Source organism: Cygnus olor, chromosome 5 (genome assembly GCF_009769625.2).
Source record: "Cygnus olor isolate bCygOlo1 chromosome 5, bCygOlo1.pri.v2, whole genome shotgun sequence".
NCBI lineage: Eukaryota > Metazoa > Chordata > Aves > Anseriformes > Anatidae > Cygnus > Cygnus olor.
Window position 1 is genome coordinate 43,948,245 of NC_049173.1, and position 18,494 is coordinate 43,966,738.

The window sequence follows — 18,494 nt, forward strand, 5'->3', positions numbered from 1 at the left end:
ATACCTATCTCCTTGAATACTTATCTAAATCTATGCAAGTATTTAAATTCTATTCTGAGTAAAGAAAGTTTGCTATATTGGAAGATTGAAGAGAAACTTTATATGGATTTACTGGGTGTTTTTTCAAATAGTATGACCAGTGCAATAAAAACACAATGAAACAGAAAAAAGCAGTAACTTCAATTTAGCTTAATAATTTAGATAATGCATTTAAAATATTTTAACCTACCTTTAATAATTAAACCGCTACTTTCTGTCAAAAGTCAATATCAATACCTCTGTAGAATCTGATTTGAAATTAAAACCTCCCACAAGCAGTTTTGCCTTAGGGATTTCATCATTTGGCTCTCTTTCTGTGTCCTAAATTCAGTTCCACCTGAAGCTGTTAAGTGGATGGAGAGTGTTTTGTCATTGAGTATTATTCTCCCTTAACTCCATTTTTTATTGTACTCTTTTTTTTTCTCCCCTCACAAATGGCGAAGAAATCATTTATATCCTTTTCATTAAACCTGTAACCAAACCTTCTGGTCTCTCTGCAAATTAATTAATTAATGTGTTATCATGGCTCACGCTCTTGTAATAAAAAACTGTTTCTACACCGAAGGCAAAAATAAGTAATTTAGAAATGACTTTATTATACCTTTTTTCTAGTTCACATTAGCAATAAATGTGATACTAAATAAATACCACATTTTTAACAGTAGTACTATAAATGCAATTTTAGGGAGACAAAATCCAATGTAAAGAAACATCCCAAAGTACCAGACTTGAAGTTGTTGCAGTGGCCATTATAAACACACATACAGTATTACGTACATATATTTAATTTAATTATATATATTTAATTTAATGTCTTTTGAAAGTTGAAAAGGTAACTGCGGCAAGTTCTGGGATACTTCTTGCATTATGAGAAAATATCAATGGTAAAGATGAGCAGTGATGAATACGATTCTTGCTCTACATTTTAACTGTCCTGACTGAATAACCAGAACTTTTTAACATATCATTTTATATTGAAAAAATAAATTTCTCAAAAATGAAAGGCAAGGAGGACATTTATATTATTCTAAGAAAGCTTTAAATTTGGCAAGTACTGCAGAATACAGAAATGAGAAGAAAACACACCGACATTCTTTTTCTTTCATTTGAACCTTTGGCAACGTTCTGCTGTGTTTAAAGAAATGAGAGCATTTGGGGTTTTAATTTTTAAGGTAAAATTAGCATTTTTCTAGGCTTCAGATTTATGTATTCTCATTAGACTCTGCAGAAAGTTTTCTTGCCACATGAAATGATGCTATTTCAGAGCACTATTCACTGAAACTAGTGTGTGTTTAGAACTTGCTCTAGAAGAACTGTTAACTAGCAAGTTACACAAATCCTTAATCTATATAAATATAATTCATAATTCATATTTATTGTTCTGCCACATGGCTTCAGTACGGCATAGTCAACTTTCTATGGTTAAACTTATAAACTTATCTTTTCAGAGCATGCAACAGCAGAACTAGTAGTATATGAATTACATTCTTTTAAGATTCTTCCATCATCTTTCCATTTGTAACTTTCTGAAATTACATGTCTAGAAACACTTTCATATAACCGCTAACAATCAAAGTTTTAACTTTCAGAATATGCCTGTGTTATTCACTGAAAAAATAAAAGCCCTGCTGACAAAGAGGAAGATATGCACGTTTCATATTAAATGGAGACTTTCTTATTAACAAAAGAAACCTTCTGTAATGTCAGGTTATTCTCTCACTTTGACAGAACACTGATATTATGAAAGTAATTTTCAGGCTGTACTTAAAACTGTGTACTAAAGAAAAGAACGGGCTCCAAATATTTCGGGATACAATTATTACCGTTATCCTGAAAGATCAGCTACTCTGCAGAGAAGTTTGCAATATTATGTTCTTAATATGATATTGTTATGCTATTAAGTCTCAGACTAACTTGTCATCATCTATTTAAGCATTCCTAGTATCACCAAAACACAGACATTGAAACTACAATAGTTTTGACAAGTCTATTTCATTAAGTCTGTTAATGACTTGGCTGTTAATGGCTAGTGTTCCTTGTTCTGGGCTCAGGAGCAGATCTATCAGTCAGCACAGCTGGAAATGAGACCAAGAAGCCACTGCAACTCACAGAGGCAAGGTCCGGCTTTCAGAAAGAGGCAAATGATTTACTGATCATTTTGAGTTCCAAGTTCAAAAGGGCTTGAACTATTAGCAAGGCAAGATCCTGCTGTTTCAAGCAACAGAGTGTCACATAATGGGAACTGTTGTCTAGTACCACACCTCTCATAGCATAAGCAAACATCAACTACATGATCAATAATACCTTGCCACTATGCAAAGCAGACACTCCCTTGCTATACCCTTCCATTTGGAATGCCTTCAAAGTAATATACCCCACTGACTTCCCACAGGTACTCTTAACCAAGTCTTTTTCTATGAGAACTGCTGACATTCACAACTTAAAAAACAAATATAATATGCCATTATACACTATTCCATCTCAAGCATTTCTTAAACCATAACAAGTAATTGCTCTGTGTAGAATTTCACTGGGCTAAGAGACAGGAGAGCATTATATTCTTTTTGATATTCCCTTCTGGCAATCAATGGAAGTGTAAGTTTTCAGAGCTCCACCACAGTCAGCAGAGTTATAGCAGTTCATACAAGCCAAAGATTTGATCTCTGATCTCCACTTTAAAATCTGGTTTAAAAATGAAACTTATCAGGACTCTAATGCATAACAGAAATTAAAACTTCCTAAAAACTAGACATATATAGATTTAGAATCACTAAGTTTTTCTGCTCAGAGATAAGGATAGTTGGATAAGAAATATTTGGATGTAATATACTTCCCAGAAGTACATCAACATTCTAAATTTTACATTCAGAAAAATTATTAAATTCTGTGTTGTTTTTTTTCCTTCTTCCTACCTACTATTGCTTTTATGCCAATGTTTTAGGTAAAAAAAAAAAAAAGAGAAAAAAAAAGCTGGAATTATGAATGCTAACCATTGAGAGGTATTTGGCTAGTGGTGAGGATGAAGAGGGAGATAAATGTTCAGAATTGAATTTTGAACTCTCAAGCAAAAGTCTGCTACTTGCTAGCTGCAACTGGTACAGGCTGGTTGCAAATTTTTATATCACCATGCCAAAGCGAAAGTGGCACAACCTGAATCTAAAGTAACAGGAAACTGAGCCACTAAATATAAGGCTGATTACATGCTGTACTTCTGCATATGGACTATTTAGATCAGAAAAAATCTGAGCTTGGGGTTCCAGCAGGAAGAGAAGGTAGAAGAGGAAGGTCCCCAAAAAGAAGAATTGATCTCAGGAAAAAGTAGACCTGGAAAGAAGAGGGTGAGTATTCTGCCTAGACGTAAGATGCTGGAAGTAGGGCAAGATCGGGAAGATGAAGGCCAAGAGATGTCCATGCATTCTGGCTGGTGATGCCCAAGACTGACAGCTGCAAGCAGTGGTACAGCAGGAACCAACATAACTTTATGTCCAGTCTTCCCAGGCCAGCACCTACCTGCCTGCTGGGAGGGGCAGTGGGGAGCTAGTGAACATAAGCCTGGGAGGAGAGCCAGTGAGCAAGCCTGGGAGACATCCAAGTGAGGTAAAAGCTCTAATCTCCTTGGTTATTAAATAAACGCTAGTAGCCAGATTCACTATGGGTTGTTGTTTACGTTGTCTCACCCATGACTTGAGATATAAGCAATAAACCCTAGGAGCTAGTAAACCATTTGGAATCATTTGTCCAGTGCTAGCTCAGACTTCTATGGAGAGTTTTAATAAAAAGATTAACATTTATGAGTCAACATGCTTTATTCATCTTTACATTCTCCATTTTAAAAGTTCAATTTTAACATGCTTTTGTTTATTTGAAAATTATTCCACATTTTTAAACCTACGAACTATACAGCACAGTAGGTTTAACATTTGAAATCTCAGCACTGGATCCTTTCTTTATGAATTTACCCATTTTTCACCCAAGTGGAAAAATATCTTAGCTCATGTATTCAGGCCATGTTAATCATAAAATTATACTGCAGAGGTATTAATTTAGCACAGGAAAACAAAATGAAATACTGCACGAGTTTACTGAGCCTATTGATGCAGTGCTCAAAATGAACTCTGGCTACTGGCAAAAAGAAACAGCTGCAAATTAAAATAAATAAATAAATAAATAACAAAATAACAGCCTCTTGCTCCTTTTCTGTGCTTGGATTGATTTAATTTAATATCATGAAGTAATCACTATGAGTCTTTTACATCTTTATTTCCTCTGACTTACAAAACTAAATTTTTTTTGCAAGGCTTATGAAAAAAAAAATCAAGTGATGGATTACATAGCTTCTGTCAGGACTATATGTCTCAAAAAGAAGAGGCTTCCCAAAAGAATTAGTAGCACTTGTGTAATTCCTTCAAATTTGCTTCATAAAAGGTTAAGAGAATACTTATTATACAGTGAATAAATGCTGATGGCTAAAAGTATAAATATCAGGAATCAAAAATAAAATCTTATGCTGAGCTCTCCAAGGAAACTCTGTGTACATTAAACTATTTTAAACTCACTTTAATGGGAACAATCTGCAAAAGTTTAGTTATCTCTGAAAACTACCCTAAGAATTCATAAATATATATCATTATATAAAGAATATACTTTTTTTTTTTTTTCAGAGTATCATCAGATGTCTGTGAGCCCTTATGAGATGCACCCATGATGAGGAAGCTGGCAGATATCATTGCAAGGCCACTTCTGATAATCTTTGAACTCTTGTGGACAATGGGAGAAATGCCCAAAAACTGGAGGAAAGCAAATGTCACTCCTATCTTCAAGAAGGGCAAGAAGGAGGACTCAACAAACTACTGGCCAGTCAGGTTGACCTTGATCCCTGATGGAGCAGTTAATCCTGTAAACCATTTCCAGGCACATAAATGACAAGAAAGTCACGAGAAGTCAACATGGATTCACCAAGGGGAAGTCATGCTTCACCAACATGATAAACTTCTGTAATGAAATGACTGGCTTGGTAGGCAAAGGAAGGACAGTTGTCTAATTCAACTTCAGTAAGGCTTTCAACACTGTTTCCCATAATTTCCTCATAGAGAAGCTGTTGATGTATGGACTGAATGAGTAGACAGTGTGGTAGATTGAAAACTGGCTGAACAGATGGGCCAAGAGGATGGTGATCAGGGGTATGAAGCCTAGTTGGAGACCACTAACTAGCAGTGTACCCCAGGAGTCAATATGCTCTGATGTCTGCCTGACCAACAGTCTTTCAAAGACCTGAGACCACCAGAGACAAGGAACCGAAGCATGACTGTAATTAACCATTGTGTTTTTTCATCCTTACTTTAATCTTTTCTAGGATAAGACTAAAAAAGGGAGAACCAAACTGAACCATGCTAAGTAAATAGACAATTTGCACACAAATATTCAAGATGACATAACCTGGAAAAAAAATAAATCAAGTATTTCTATAAGTTGTTGTAGTTTTTCTTGTTGTTTCTTTTGTTTGCTTTTTTTAATGGTTTACCAGAATTCAAGAATGATTCAGATCATGGAAACATCTGTAGTACCTGGCCAGGAGATCTGGAGGTCAAAAACATAAGCAAAATGTTTAGAGAATATACCATCGCTGCACTGAAAATTAAAAGTGTTGCTACTGTCTTACTGGGTTTACCCAGGATTTCACCCATGCACAAAATTAAATGGGACTGAAATAAACATTGGGAAATGGTGATACCAATATTCCTCACTTGATGTTCTGTGTGTAGTCTCTGAGAGACCAACCTAAAAAGAACTATGGTAAGAGAGAAGAACTGACGAAAGAGAAAAAACACTGTAGGCATGGAAGAGCCTTCCATGTAAGGAGAGATTAAAAGACTGGATTTGTGTCATTTGGACAGGAAATGAGTAAGAGTGTACCGGATTGAAGAAGAGGGGGAAGCCAAAACCAACAAAACTAGGAAACAAACATAAACCATGTAGTGTCATAGAAAAACCTTTTGTACCAACAAAACAGACTGAGGTGACTCTTCATGTCCTAAGAGACAGGAAAGCTCTCCAAACATCTCTTAGGCAACAAGTCACACACTTAAGAAGGTTAACAGAAACATTCTTGAGACCTCTTTTAGAGTGAGCTAGATTTCACAGTCAGAATGACAAAGTCTCCAAGCTTGAGTCACGCTACCATCTAGGTATAAAAAACAGCAGTTCACAACCTGTGGCAGATCCTGAATCTCTTTCTCAGTTTCTGTTTCCAATTGTTGTATTCCTCAAGGGAAAAAAGAGTTGCTTGTTTGTGCTCAGATGTGCTTTAGCTACAAACCTCAGGTAGTTCCTGAAAGAAGTCATATAACTACGACGAAAGGCTGCAAATATCATTCATTGGAAATAAATATTAGATTGTGTATTCCCATTTGCCCTCTCAAAATCTAAAACCAGCAGTCAGCCAAGGAAACTAAATTCAGTGAGTTAAATAGTGATAATGAAAGATGTATTTTTTACATAAGCCATAATTAACTTGAAACCTACTAGAGCAATGAACTACTGAGACCATGAATTCAGAAACTGAAAAAGTAGAAATGTTCTCCAAACAGCACTTTTTTCCTGAGATATTCAAGCAGCTCAAAATGCCCGGTTGACAGGTTAACAACACAGCTCTTCTGATGGGCATGTTATTCCAAGTGGATTACCTTTTCTTTTTTTTTTTAAATTATTATTAGACTCCTCTCAGAATCATTTACATCTAGTCTCCCTTCAAGATTTGCAACTATTGATTAAAAATACACTGATATAAATGTTTGGTCAAGCATCTACTGGTCAAAGTAATTGTTGAACAAATGTATCAAATAATAATAATAAAAAATATAATGAATCAAATCTTTTTTTTTTTTTTTTTCTGAGCATAAAATTGTGTTTTTCCCAATTTCATATTTTAGCTAGTGGAAATGAAGTGAAAATAAATAAATATGCATATATTGGAAATGTGCTCAAAAATTTAGAGATAGCGATGTGAAATAGAAGTATTCTTAAATAAGTGCTTTAAAAAGTGCTTAAAAAAGTACCTGTATGGCTTCTGGCAAACCAAATTTGCTATCTCAGCTGAACAGAAAACTTGGGTGTTTTCATTAAACACCACACAAATAAGCTCAAAATGTATCATCTCTCAAAAACTGACATGTAAAGGTGTACAATGTAGGATGTCTGATATATTAGCTAGCAGTCAAACAGCAGCCTCTCATAAACAGGTACTGTCTTGAGAGAAGGATTTCTGTGTAGTTGTAGTTTCTTGCAAGGAAAATTTATCCTCTCTACCAACACTGTTTTTTCTAAAATTTAATTTTTAATGAACACAAAAATGCATTGTTTATGATTACCAACTAATTAAGCTTTAAAATGACATCTAAAAGCTTAACGTATAAAGGAAACTAGTAATTCAAAAAGGTTCCTTAAAAATGTAATGTTAATTTTGTTCCTGTGAAGAACTGAAAGCACTGCTTGCTTTACTGCAAGCAACGTTATCAAAATCTCACAACTCTTTTTCTGTTTCTGAAATAATCATTAAATATGAAAAACATACAGAAAGACCTAAGGAAGAATAACTAGCACGGCCTGTAGGAACACTAGAAGCAAAGCTGACACATTAACTGCTTCCCTATTAACGTTTGCCTATCACACATTATTTTACTCAGTGTGTTCTGTTGAGGATGCAGCCAGATAAGGTAACTAGTGTAATGAAGTGATGTTGACAGGATATTATTTCTTCATCCTATTTTTACCTACTCCCTCCTGTAGCAGAAAGAAAAGAATGGTAAGGCAAGATAGGAGAGGGAATTCAGAAAGATGCAGCTGATACAGAAGTATGAAACTTGAAGTCTGTATCTATTGTAATTGTTACCTTCTACTTATAAGCTGAGGAAAAGACAATGAGGAAAAACAAACAAAGAAGCAAAAAATCTTTTAGTTCTAGGAACTTTAAATAGAGGCATCTATGTGAAATTCATGACTCATGAATGATGCACGCTACTGAACAGTAAGGGACAGAAAATCAGATCTACTTTAACCTAATCAGTAATGAGCCTTACCTACAGTATTAAGAAAAAAGATGACAGCTAGAGATCATTAAAAGGACACAGAGGAAGAATTATAAGAAATGTGACCTTGGACGGGACATTTGTATTTTCCAAAGACACCAGGGCCTTAAAATAGCCATGGAGATAGCAAAAGAACCGTGGCTTTCAATTACAAAGAAAGTCACAAATCATGACCAAGTATGTAACTACTACAAAATAATGTTCAAAGACGTAACATCATAATATTTATCTCAAGGATTTGGCAGTCAAACTAGTATTACAATCCAGTTATATGCTGATATATGGCATTTACTATAATTGCATAGTTATCTACAGCTTGTATTCAGTTCATTATATTTTATCATATACAAGACAGTATAAAATATACTGAAACCAAATAAAATGTCAGCAACTAATGATCTGATGTTATATTGTCTGTGATATTAAACCAAAAATGGCTTCTTAACAAAAGTAGTGGATCAATTTCTGCCCTCATCAGCTCAGCAAGGGAACGTAAAAGAGCTGCTATTTGATTTTATTGCTTCAGGAATCCTGCCAAGTTGAGCACGACTGCTCACAGCAAGCAGATGAAGTACATTCTGCTAATTCTCACAAGATGCTAATGTTTCATCGTCTGCCTTCCAGTGGCTGGCAAAGATCTCTTACGTGCCAGTGTAATTTTGCCCCAGTAAAAACAGACAGACTTTTAACCATCAAATTCATATTAAAACTGCAAAATTGTTTTTTTGCTCTATATAACATGAAACAACTTGGCAAATTTACACAGCAGTTTTTAATAAACCTTCCTGAACAAGGTATAGCATAGGACAAATTATGCTGGCAAGAAGAAAAGTCTGAAGGCATCTAAACTAATAGTTTCCTTGCAGGACTTGAAAAACAGAGCTCAAACAGAGTCAGAAGTACAGCAATTGTCATTTGCCAGCTTGTTCTATAGAGGCTGTGCTTCCATTTAAGGGAAAAAAGGCAAATACAGCTCATCTGAAAAAGGTCACAAATACACACACAAAGTGGTGTTGGTTGCATCTATAGAGAGCTTGAAATAACTTTGATACATGCACTGCAACCCCCATTTTAGAAACAAGTTTACTCATCTACAATCCACATTTCCTTATATCTTAACTTACATTAATTACTTAATGTAAAAACTTGATACATTTTAACTACTTAACAACTCCAGAAAGAAAGGATATGAAAGTCTGTACCTCTCAATAATTAATATCTTGTTATTGGCGTTAATAAATGGCAGTCGAAATATATAATTTTTAAAGGCTACTCAAAAGAGTAGCAAAATGCTTCAATTAGGAGTAAAGCTTAAAGAAGCCAGAAATCAGAGAAAGCTTATTCCATTCTATTCAAATCTAATGTATATTTTACGTTATTTTAGTGTCTGACATTTACATCCTTTATTTTATGAGTGGAACATGAATGATACCTTCCTATTGATCCCTGCTTGTAGCAGGGATGCAGCCCATCAGATCAGGTTGCCCAGGGCCTTGTTCAACCTGGTCTTGAACACCTCTGGGGATGGGGCATCCACAGCTTCTCTGGGCAACTTGTTCCAGTGCTTCACCACCCTCTGAGTAAATAATTTCTTCTTAATATCTAATCTAAATCTCCCCTCTTTTAGTTTAAAACCATTTCCCCTTGCCCTGTCAGTATCTGCCTGTGTAAAAAGTCGCTAAAATCACCTTACATGAAACTTACTTCCTTTTCTTGAGTAGACAGGAAGAGTGCATTTTAAAGAAAGAGAGTGCACAAGTTACAGCCTGTGGTTCCTCTTCCTTTCAGTGTTTCTGAGTGAATGACTGCTCATTTACAGCCTTTGATTATAACTTTGATATAATCCTTCCTGATTTGGTCTGCTTGCTAATTTTCTAGAGTATTTTAGTCAAAAGAAATCCTTCCTACAAATAGAGCTCTACAAAATCCTTTCTACAAATATTTTGCTCCTTTTTCAGTCTGTGATGCAATTTAACAGATAGGTAAATGGGTTCAGTGGACACATTAGTGGAGATTTCCCCAACACTGTAAGTAAAGGGCCTTCCTCTTTTGTGCATCAGGAGACTAGATGTACTTTTCTAACACTCTGAAGAAGAAATGGAATAGAAAATGCATAGCAAAGAAAACGTCAGCATGGCAACTGATACATCACTAATAGAATGGTATTAGTGATACTGTTCAATGCACATACATGAGTGTGGCCTAATAAACTAACTTGGTTGAACAAACAAATTCGTGGTTTTAAGTAATTCATTTCTGACGTGCCCCCACCTACTTTACAAACACTGTCAGAATCCCATACTGTTAACTGAAATAAAGCATTAGAACAGATAATATTTTTAAAATACATAAAACAAAAGGAAGATAACCATATATGAGGTAAAAATAAAACTGTACTTATGAGGACTACTAACGTTCATAATGAAAGTTCCCTTTTCTTCCTTTAATGTGTAGGTGACAGTCTGTAACTCAATATACCCTCTTCCTTCCACTCTCATAATAATGTCTGACATTTCACCTCCAAAATGCTAGAATCTATTCTGGCACTGAACAGCAGTTTGGCTAGCTGATCCTAACAGTCTGTGTTTATCTCCTGTGGGCCAGTCAGCAGACAGACACACAGCAGTTGTTCAGTAAGTTACGTGATTCTTACACTCCATTAAAATCCCACTGCATAATGCACCAATGCAAAGTGCAGATCATAATGTTCATTTTAAATATAAAAGCACAAGAAGTGTTGCATTCTGAGCTGATTAAATCTCATGTGTTCCACCAGAAACCTCTAGCTCTTCTACAACCTGTTTCAGTTATATTATATGACATCTGCAGGTACAATTTTCTTCCCTAAATTGGATTAAAGTGCTTCAGCTGCACTCTTCTTAAATATAAATTTTTCTAGGTAACTTCTCATCTCTCTCAAGAACTTGTAATATAAGATCTAAACCAGAATATGATTTTATTTATTATTCCTTAAACTGTTAAGAACGTAAACAGAATATGGAAAAAATAAAAATAAAATGAAAAAAAAATCACGTCGTCCAGCCTTTATAAAATACCTTGAAATTACATAAATTATTATTAAAATTAGATAATGCATAGCATTAGGATATGAATTGATTGTATAATACCATAGTATTAGGAGTGATAGTTCAGCTTTTTCTCCACTGGCTAATATCGACATGTGCAATAAAAAATGAATGCAGTGGATCAGTATAGCTTTTGACATCAGATATCTATACCTCAGGGGATGTTTACCCGCAGTGTGCACAGTTTTCAGCAGCAAAGCTGTAGCAGTAACATTCTATTGTCTCTTTCAGAAATGTTATTCAAAAATGATTGCCAAAATATACCTTGAATTTACAGAACTTTGGAATGTACATTCAGTTTAGATATTTCTAATGTAGGCTAGAAAACACTTTGATGATCAAACATACGAAGAAGTAGCCAGAGAGGTTGCATACTCTTCGTGTTTAGAGACATTCAAAACCCAATGAGCCAAGCCCTTTGAGCGATCTGCTCTAGTTCATCAAATGTAAACTTAAAATACATTTACATGGATTTAATCCATTGTATGTCAAATAGGATCAAGCTTCCTATTCAGAAAGCTTTGAACATGATGCTGCATGCTCTCTCTGCTGCTGAAATTCAGGCTATGACTTCCCAGAGGCAGAAGATGCTCTCTTTTTGTTTGTCCACAGGGACACACTACATGCCCCAAAGTGAGTAACAGCAACACTCAAGAGGTTGACAAATTCATTGTAGTCCTTGGGCATCCTAGACTATAAATATTTTCAGCTGGTGACTGTCACATGCTAAAGTGAACATCTGTGCTTGGTAACAGCTTCCTGGGCCTCTCTGAGGTGCTTTCTTTCCCCTAGTTCTCTGATCAATTTTTACTACAGTAATTGTCACCCTGTCTTATAAAACTCAACTTAAGTTCATGCAACACAGTATGTACTAGTATTGAAATACCTATCTAACATATCTGTGCACAAATAAAAAATTTTTAAAAAATAAATGAAGATCAAATATTTTCAGACTTTGAAAAATAAAAGCACTGGAACAGTGAATGAAAAGATTGTTTCTCTTTTTATCAGTAGAATCTCACCGTTTTGTACCTACATCTGTAATAGGAAGAATAATGAAAAACAGAATATGAAAGTCATCCAGGATTTTGAGAATGCCATGACAAATAATTTCCTATTGAAAACTTTTACCGATTTCTCCAAAACAAACAATTACAGAAGACCTTCTGAAACAGGTTTCCTTTCTTGCAGAGTACATATACTGCCTTAGACTGCTTCTCACTTCCATTCTGCAAAAAGAGTTATTGCTCTCAGGTTTTGGGGGGGGATATTTTAAATGGAGGGGAAGGGGAAGGAATCAGTGCTTTTTTGTTTGTTTTGTGTTGGTTTTGGCTCTTTTGTTTGTTTAACTTAATTTCCAAGCCACATCCTAATTTAGGCTGCAATTGTAAAAGCTCTGCAGAATATATTAAATCCCAATTTGGAAAAAAAAGTTTAAATATCTGAAAAAAAATGTAGTTTATATTTAAATACAACTTGCAAATACTTACATCTAAAGATATCTTTAAAATTTACTTGCAATTTATCTGTTCTAAGTAAATATTGCAATAAATGACTAAAACAAATGACAATTTACAAATCTATAATAGTATAAACTAAATAATAATCTAATTAAGTCATAATCTAAAAAGATGTAATTTGCCATCTTTTCCATGGGGTCAGAGCACATTTCTAATATGGACCATCAAACATATTGGATAAACACTGTGAGAGCTTGATAGCAATATCATTGCTAATGGCATCACTTTTTAATGTATTCTGTACTGCTCCAGCTCTACTGCCTCTGAAGTCAGGTTAAAAATAAGTGCTTTTAAAAAGAATACTTTTTAAGCTTTGCTAATATGAAATACTATAAATGCATGTGTTTATTTTCTTAAGAAAAGAGAAGAGCCAAAGAGTCCTGAGATTCCTCAACCCTGACTTATAAGTAAAAATAATTAAAAAAAAAAAGCCACTTTATTTTAGTAAGGATATGATTGATGGCTGTGGTTAAAATTCCATAAATCAGGTACTCTCAAAACACGGGAAACTGCTTTTAACGAATCTCTAGATGGTCAAATTGGTCTGGATGGTCTGGATTGGTCAAAGAGATGGTTATACTAGAACGATAACTTGCATCTTTGTATTTTCCAGAAGTAGCTCTAGATGTAGGGGAAAGAAAGAGAAAAAGGCTAAGGGAAAAGGAGAGAGAGAGGGAGGAAGGGAGGGAAAGAGAGAGAAAAACAAATTCTATTATTAACTACTGCTAATAGGAAGATAAACCTAAAACAAGAATTATTCTCAGGGGGTTAGAACTGCCTATCACTGTTTTTTGTGGAAAAAAAAAAAAAAGAACACAGTAATGACATTAAGACTTCAAGATTCAGAAAGGTTTTGACTTTATATTTATATAAATTTATATAAAATCCTTATTATAAGGATTATAATTACGCCCTATTTCCTGTAAAACTATGAAACAATACCAAAAATATATTATGCTTAGTTTTCAATACATCATAATGTTTTTACAACACATTTTCATTGTAAATGTATTTAAAATACAATTTCCATAATCTCTGAATTTCCTACATTACAATGACCTTCAAAATGATTTGAATCCCACTGTATTCTCTACTCTCCTCTAACTCTTTCTGACACACTGGTGCAGTTACACAACTTTTGATAGCCAGTGAATTGTGAAATGGAAATAGGCCATCACAGAAATGCCAAAAGCAAGTAGCAAGAAGGCAAAGGCAAAGACAAACTTCATTCACGAGTTCCTCAAAAATACAACTAGATCAAATGATACAGCTGATCAATACTGTTAAGAACTGTGTAACAGAGTTATTAGGAAGTGTGCAATACTATACTTCGGGGATTTGCCTTTAACTAAAATTTGATTACTAGAACACAGTACAACACTACTTTGTCATATTAAAAAAGTCAAGCCTTCAGACAACACTCTGTATCATCTATTTTTATAAAGCACATACAGACAGGTACCTGTAAGTACCACCCATACTTTCACGCAGTATTGGTTTAAGAGCCTTCCTCTAACTACCACAGACTTGCTTATACTTGACCACTTATTTGGGGAGATGTTTCACCCACAAAATAAAAGCATAAATCCCCTAATGCTCTTAAATAGTATAGTTCTCTTGAAGATTTCAACAGCTACTTGCCTAATTTTGGAGAACTGGAAGATATGTGGTTTCTGTTTCAAAATCATAAAAAATATGCATTAAATAAAACACTAAATTCCTTGCTGATTTTTTTTCACTGCATCTGATTTATTGACCTGCAGCAATTATTTTAAGTGGATTATCTGACATAGGGATTCTGGCATCTTTTCAAGAGGCAAAGATTTGTTTCCTGATATGGAATAGATGAACGATGACTTACAGGAATTACTTGCATCATTCTCTACTTCCTATACTAATCAGAGTATGAAATAGGATGCTATACAGTAAAGCTCAACTGGTTAAGATGACATTAACCTAACTTATCTCCCCGTCTTTTCAGCAACCACTAGGCCTATGGCTTTCTATTTGTTAATCCTGCACTCTTCTACAGCTTCAGTTTTTACCTGTACATGACATATGTACCTCCCTATTTTTGTCTTTCCAGCTGGTCTAACTGCATATTCCAACTGCAAAAATAAAGCCCCTCAGACATCTAAATTTCATTTAACAAATGCCACTTTTACATCTTTACAATTGCAGCATTTTCTCTACTGCATATCCTTCTAAACTTTGCGTCATTCCTATTTACATACTTCATCTTTTCTTATACATAGGCTTTTGACAAGTCCTGTTAACACCTAACGGCACCCCCACACTTCCTCTACATTCCAGTCGCATAATTTCTGTTTCCTTCAGTTAGAGTAATCCAATCTTTATGGTCACTTTGCTGGCCAAACGTGTTCCTTAAATCCATTTGTCATTTTGTTGTCTCCAGAATGTGGCCTTTCACTCATCCTACATCTCTTCTTACAACCCTTCACCTGCTAAACACCTTCAGACTATAGCTTCTATTCTCTGGCTTTTTATCGGCTTACTGTCTCCTTGTATTTCCTAGGCCTTAAATATTTATCTTCTTTTGTTCTGCTTTTTTCCATGCAATCATTTATATATAGTCCTTTACAAGGAGTATCCAGCACTCCTCTTGGACTGCCATCCATAAATAATATATATTTACTATCCCAACTAAAATTAAAATTTTTCTCTTACTTTTCTAAATACGTGGGTTTTTTTTAATCACATAAGGAATCAGAGCAGCCTGAACAGGCATTGTTATGAAAGGCTGTGAAAAAGCAATTATTCTATTTCCAGTAGACATTTTAGCTTTTAGCTTATATAAAGTGCCAAAAAAAAATCCTTTTTTTTAAAAAGGAAACAGGTCACTACTAGCTAGAATGGCTTTGATAATTCCTCCACAGGTAATTATGAACAAACAGCACTGCTTAATAGGCTAGCAGAAAAATGTATAGTCTATCCATTTAAATATTAAACTATTGATACGTCATGCAAAATATGTTAAAACCAATTCTAATTTTTAAGCTTCTCTATTAATTACGTAAATGCTAAAATGTTAATACAGATATTGTATTTTGTTGTTACTTGTTGCTTTTTGTTTCCAATGTGCTTCTTTGAAAAGGGCTGTGCTGCCCATCTGGATGATTTTCCTCTAAAAATGCAGAATACACATTTTTCAAATTGTTCATTAAAATTAACCTGTTGCTTAACTAGTAATATGGACATAGGCTGTCAAAAAGTAAGCTGTACAACAGGAAAAAAAAATTCAAAAATTAATGTATGGCGCATATACATCTGAGATTTTGACCCAGTATAGATGAAAGTCCATACATACGAAATCTCCTTTTCCTGGGACAAAACTGTGGATGTCTTCACATGCAAAAGCATGACAGTTGTCATGCTGTTAGTTCCTTTTTATTTTTTTTTCCTTTAGTTACCTGACAAGACAACTTCAACTAGGTCTCCTTCTTGGATATCTGCAGCTGATTTCACCAACTGGAGAATGTTTTCAGAGGTAGGGTCATGGCGGAAGAGCAGAATTTTGTCATACATTCCATAGAAACCACATTCAGGAAACTGTAAATACAAACCCATAAGAAATTACTACATTGTAAAAATACATAACTGTAAAATACAATTAATATAATTAATTTTGAGGGCAGAGTAGACACTTGCTCACATTAGTACCAAACTAAATATTTTTCCATATATGGCAATATTTATCATGGTATTCTAAAAATAGCTTTTCCGCAACCCAAGTAAACTCATTTGCTTTTATTTTGTTTGCAAGTAATGCGGTATCCACTAGTAAATGAGAGAGAAATAAGTACATCCCTTACTCACTGCTGATGTCTTTTCAAAGACAAGTTCCCAAGCAACTTGATTAGATCCTTCTGGAGAAAGTGGTTGGCCTAGAGGACCTCTGGAAGTCCCGGCCAACCTACATTATTCTATGATTCTATCATGATTACAATATTCATGGCAAAATGATGCCTGGAGGCCAGCAGAAATATTTTTCAGCTCTGCCTAAGATACAACTCTTAAGTGATAGGTCATTAGCTAATACATATTTCTTGAGACTAAAGTGTATCACTTAAAGCCCTCATAATATTCACAACTTCATACTTAGAGAAGAAAAATGAAAAGTTACCGAAAATCTTTCTTTACAAAAATCACACCCTACATAAGATCTCTTTTACAGTGTCAAAAAAGACCATTTTCAAGTGCAACGAGGTATCATATAATAGGATTTTTATTTTCTGGGGTATACTTTAAGATACTGAAATATAAAACTATGTTTCCAAACTTAACCATAATAACCTGTTTCTATTCAAAGGTGTTGGAGCTTTGAAACTGTACTATGGGAAAACAGAGTAAGTCCTATTCAAAGTAGAAAGCATTTCAAAAAACTCTGCAGCTGTACACTGAACGTGAGATTATTATATAAGCAAAACTTTTTCACTCCTTTTTGCTGCAGCACAAAAATGTGAGTTTTTTCATGTTCCTAGCTTACAAGAACCAAACTTTTGCTTTGAAAACATAGCCAAGAAACCCTTTTTTATGATACAGAAAATTCAATCCAATTTTCCACTGTTGAACTACTCCGTGTTTTATCTGGGAGCTTTACCAACACACAGTGAAAGAAACCCAATGATACACACAGAGAGAAAAAGTGACAGGTTTTGAAGGGCAAATTACTTTGAAAAGAATAAAGAATAAAACAATACATTCATTACTGATTACTAGAAGCTTCAGAATCAATCCAAGCACTCCAAGAAAGTTATGCTTCATAGCTTTAAAGCATACACTGAAAAAGAGAGACAAAATAGTCATATCCCTGCTTCGAATGAAATGCATCAAAGTCTCTGAAGTCGGGTCAGTCCTATTCCAGATTAATTCTTAAGCCATGATTGTTTCAAAATCTCATTAATGTAATAAATTATTCAACATAGTGCCAAAAGCATTTTTCTAGTTTGATAATACGCCAAATTCATGGCTTAAATGTGAAATAGTTACTCTTGTTTTTAAAGAAATTTGCTTTACATTAAGCTGAGCTAATCAAAACTTTCCAGGGGGAGACGTAATCTGAACTGCAATTACTCTCTTTGTCAATATACTCTATTATTTAAGTTAAGGTAAGCTTAGATGATAAAAAAGCAGATGATACGGGTGCTAGGAGACACCCAAGCATCTTACAAAGCTGTTCAACACCTGACCCGGCAGCACTGAGCTGAAACTAAAAGCCTGATGGAGCTGCCCAGGCCCTGTGCCATGGTGCTCAGTGGATGGAGCAGCTCTGCTTTGCGCACACCAGCACAGGAGCTGGCAGCAGGCAGACTCATGCTCCTCAGAGCAGACATAAGAAAGTAATCCCAAAGAAATTTAGTTATACAGATCCCTACCTTGCTACAGTATACAAGCCTGATAGTTTGTATTGAGGGATTTTTTTATTACTTGGATGCAGTGTAAAATTAAAAATATCTCTCAAAATGGACACTGCTGTCCTCTTTCAAACACCGACAGAATCTTCTCATTTCACTGGATTGCAGAGATAAAACAGGCATTTCCCTCTAAATTCGTTATGACTTAAATTGCTTGTTGTCTCTTTATTTTCCCACTCCATTTGCTCATTTTATGTTATTTCAATTTTTTCTACCTATAAGAAGTATTTGTTATATTACATGTATTATCTATGTGTGTATAAATATGTATATTTTGAGGTATCATTACATTCTGAAGAGATAAAAAATTTGGTCACGATTTGTTGTTCA

At 34.7% G+C, this 18,494-nt stretch overlaps 1 protein-coding gene across 3 annotated transcripts in view; it reads right to left on the reverse strand.

Annotated features, from left to right (window-relative positions):
- Positions 1 to 18,494, reverse strand: part of PRKD1 (protein kinase D1) — a 131,646-nt gene that overhangs the window by 47,041 nt on the left and 66,111 nt on the right. For all 3 annotated transcript variants that reach the window (XM_040558385.1, XM_040558384.1, XM_040558386.1), the window contains exon 2: positions 16,161 to 16,299. In XM_040558385.1, the coding sequence (XP_040414319.1) occupies positions 16,161 to 16,299 (139 nt within the window). The remainder of the gene's footprint in view (positions 1 to 16,160; positions 16,300 to 18,494) is intronic.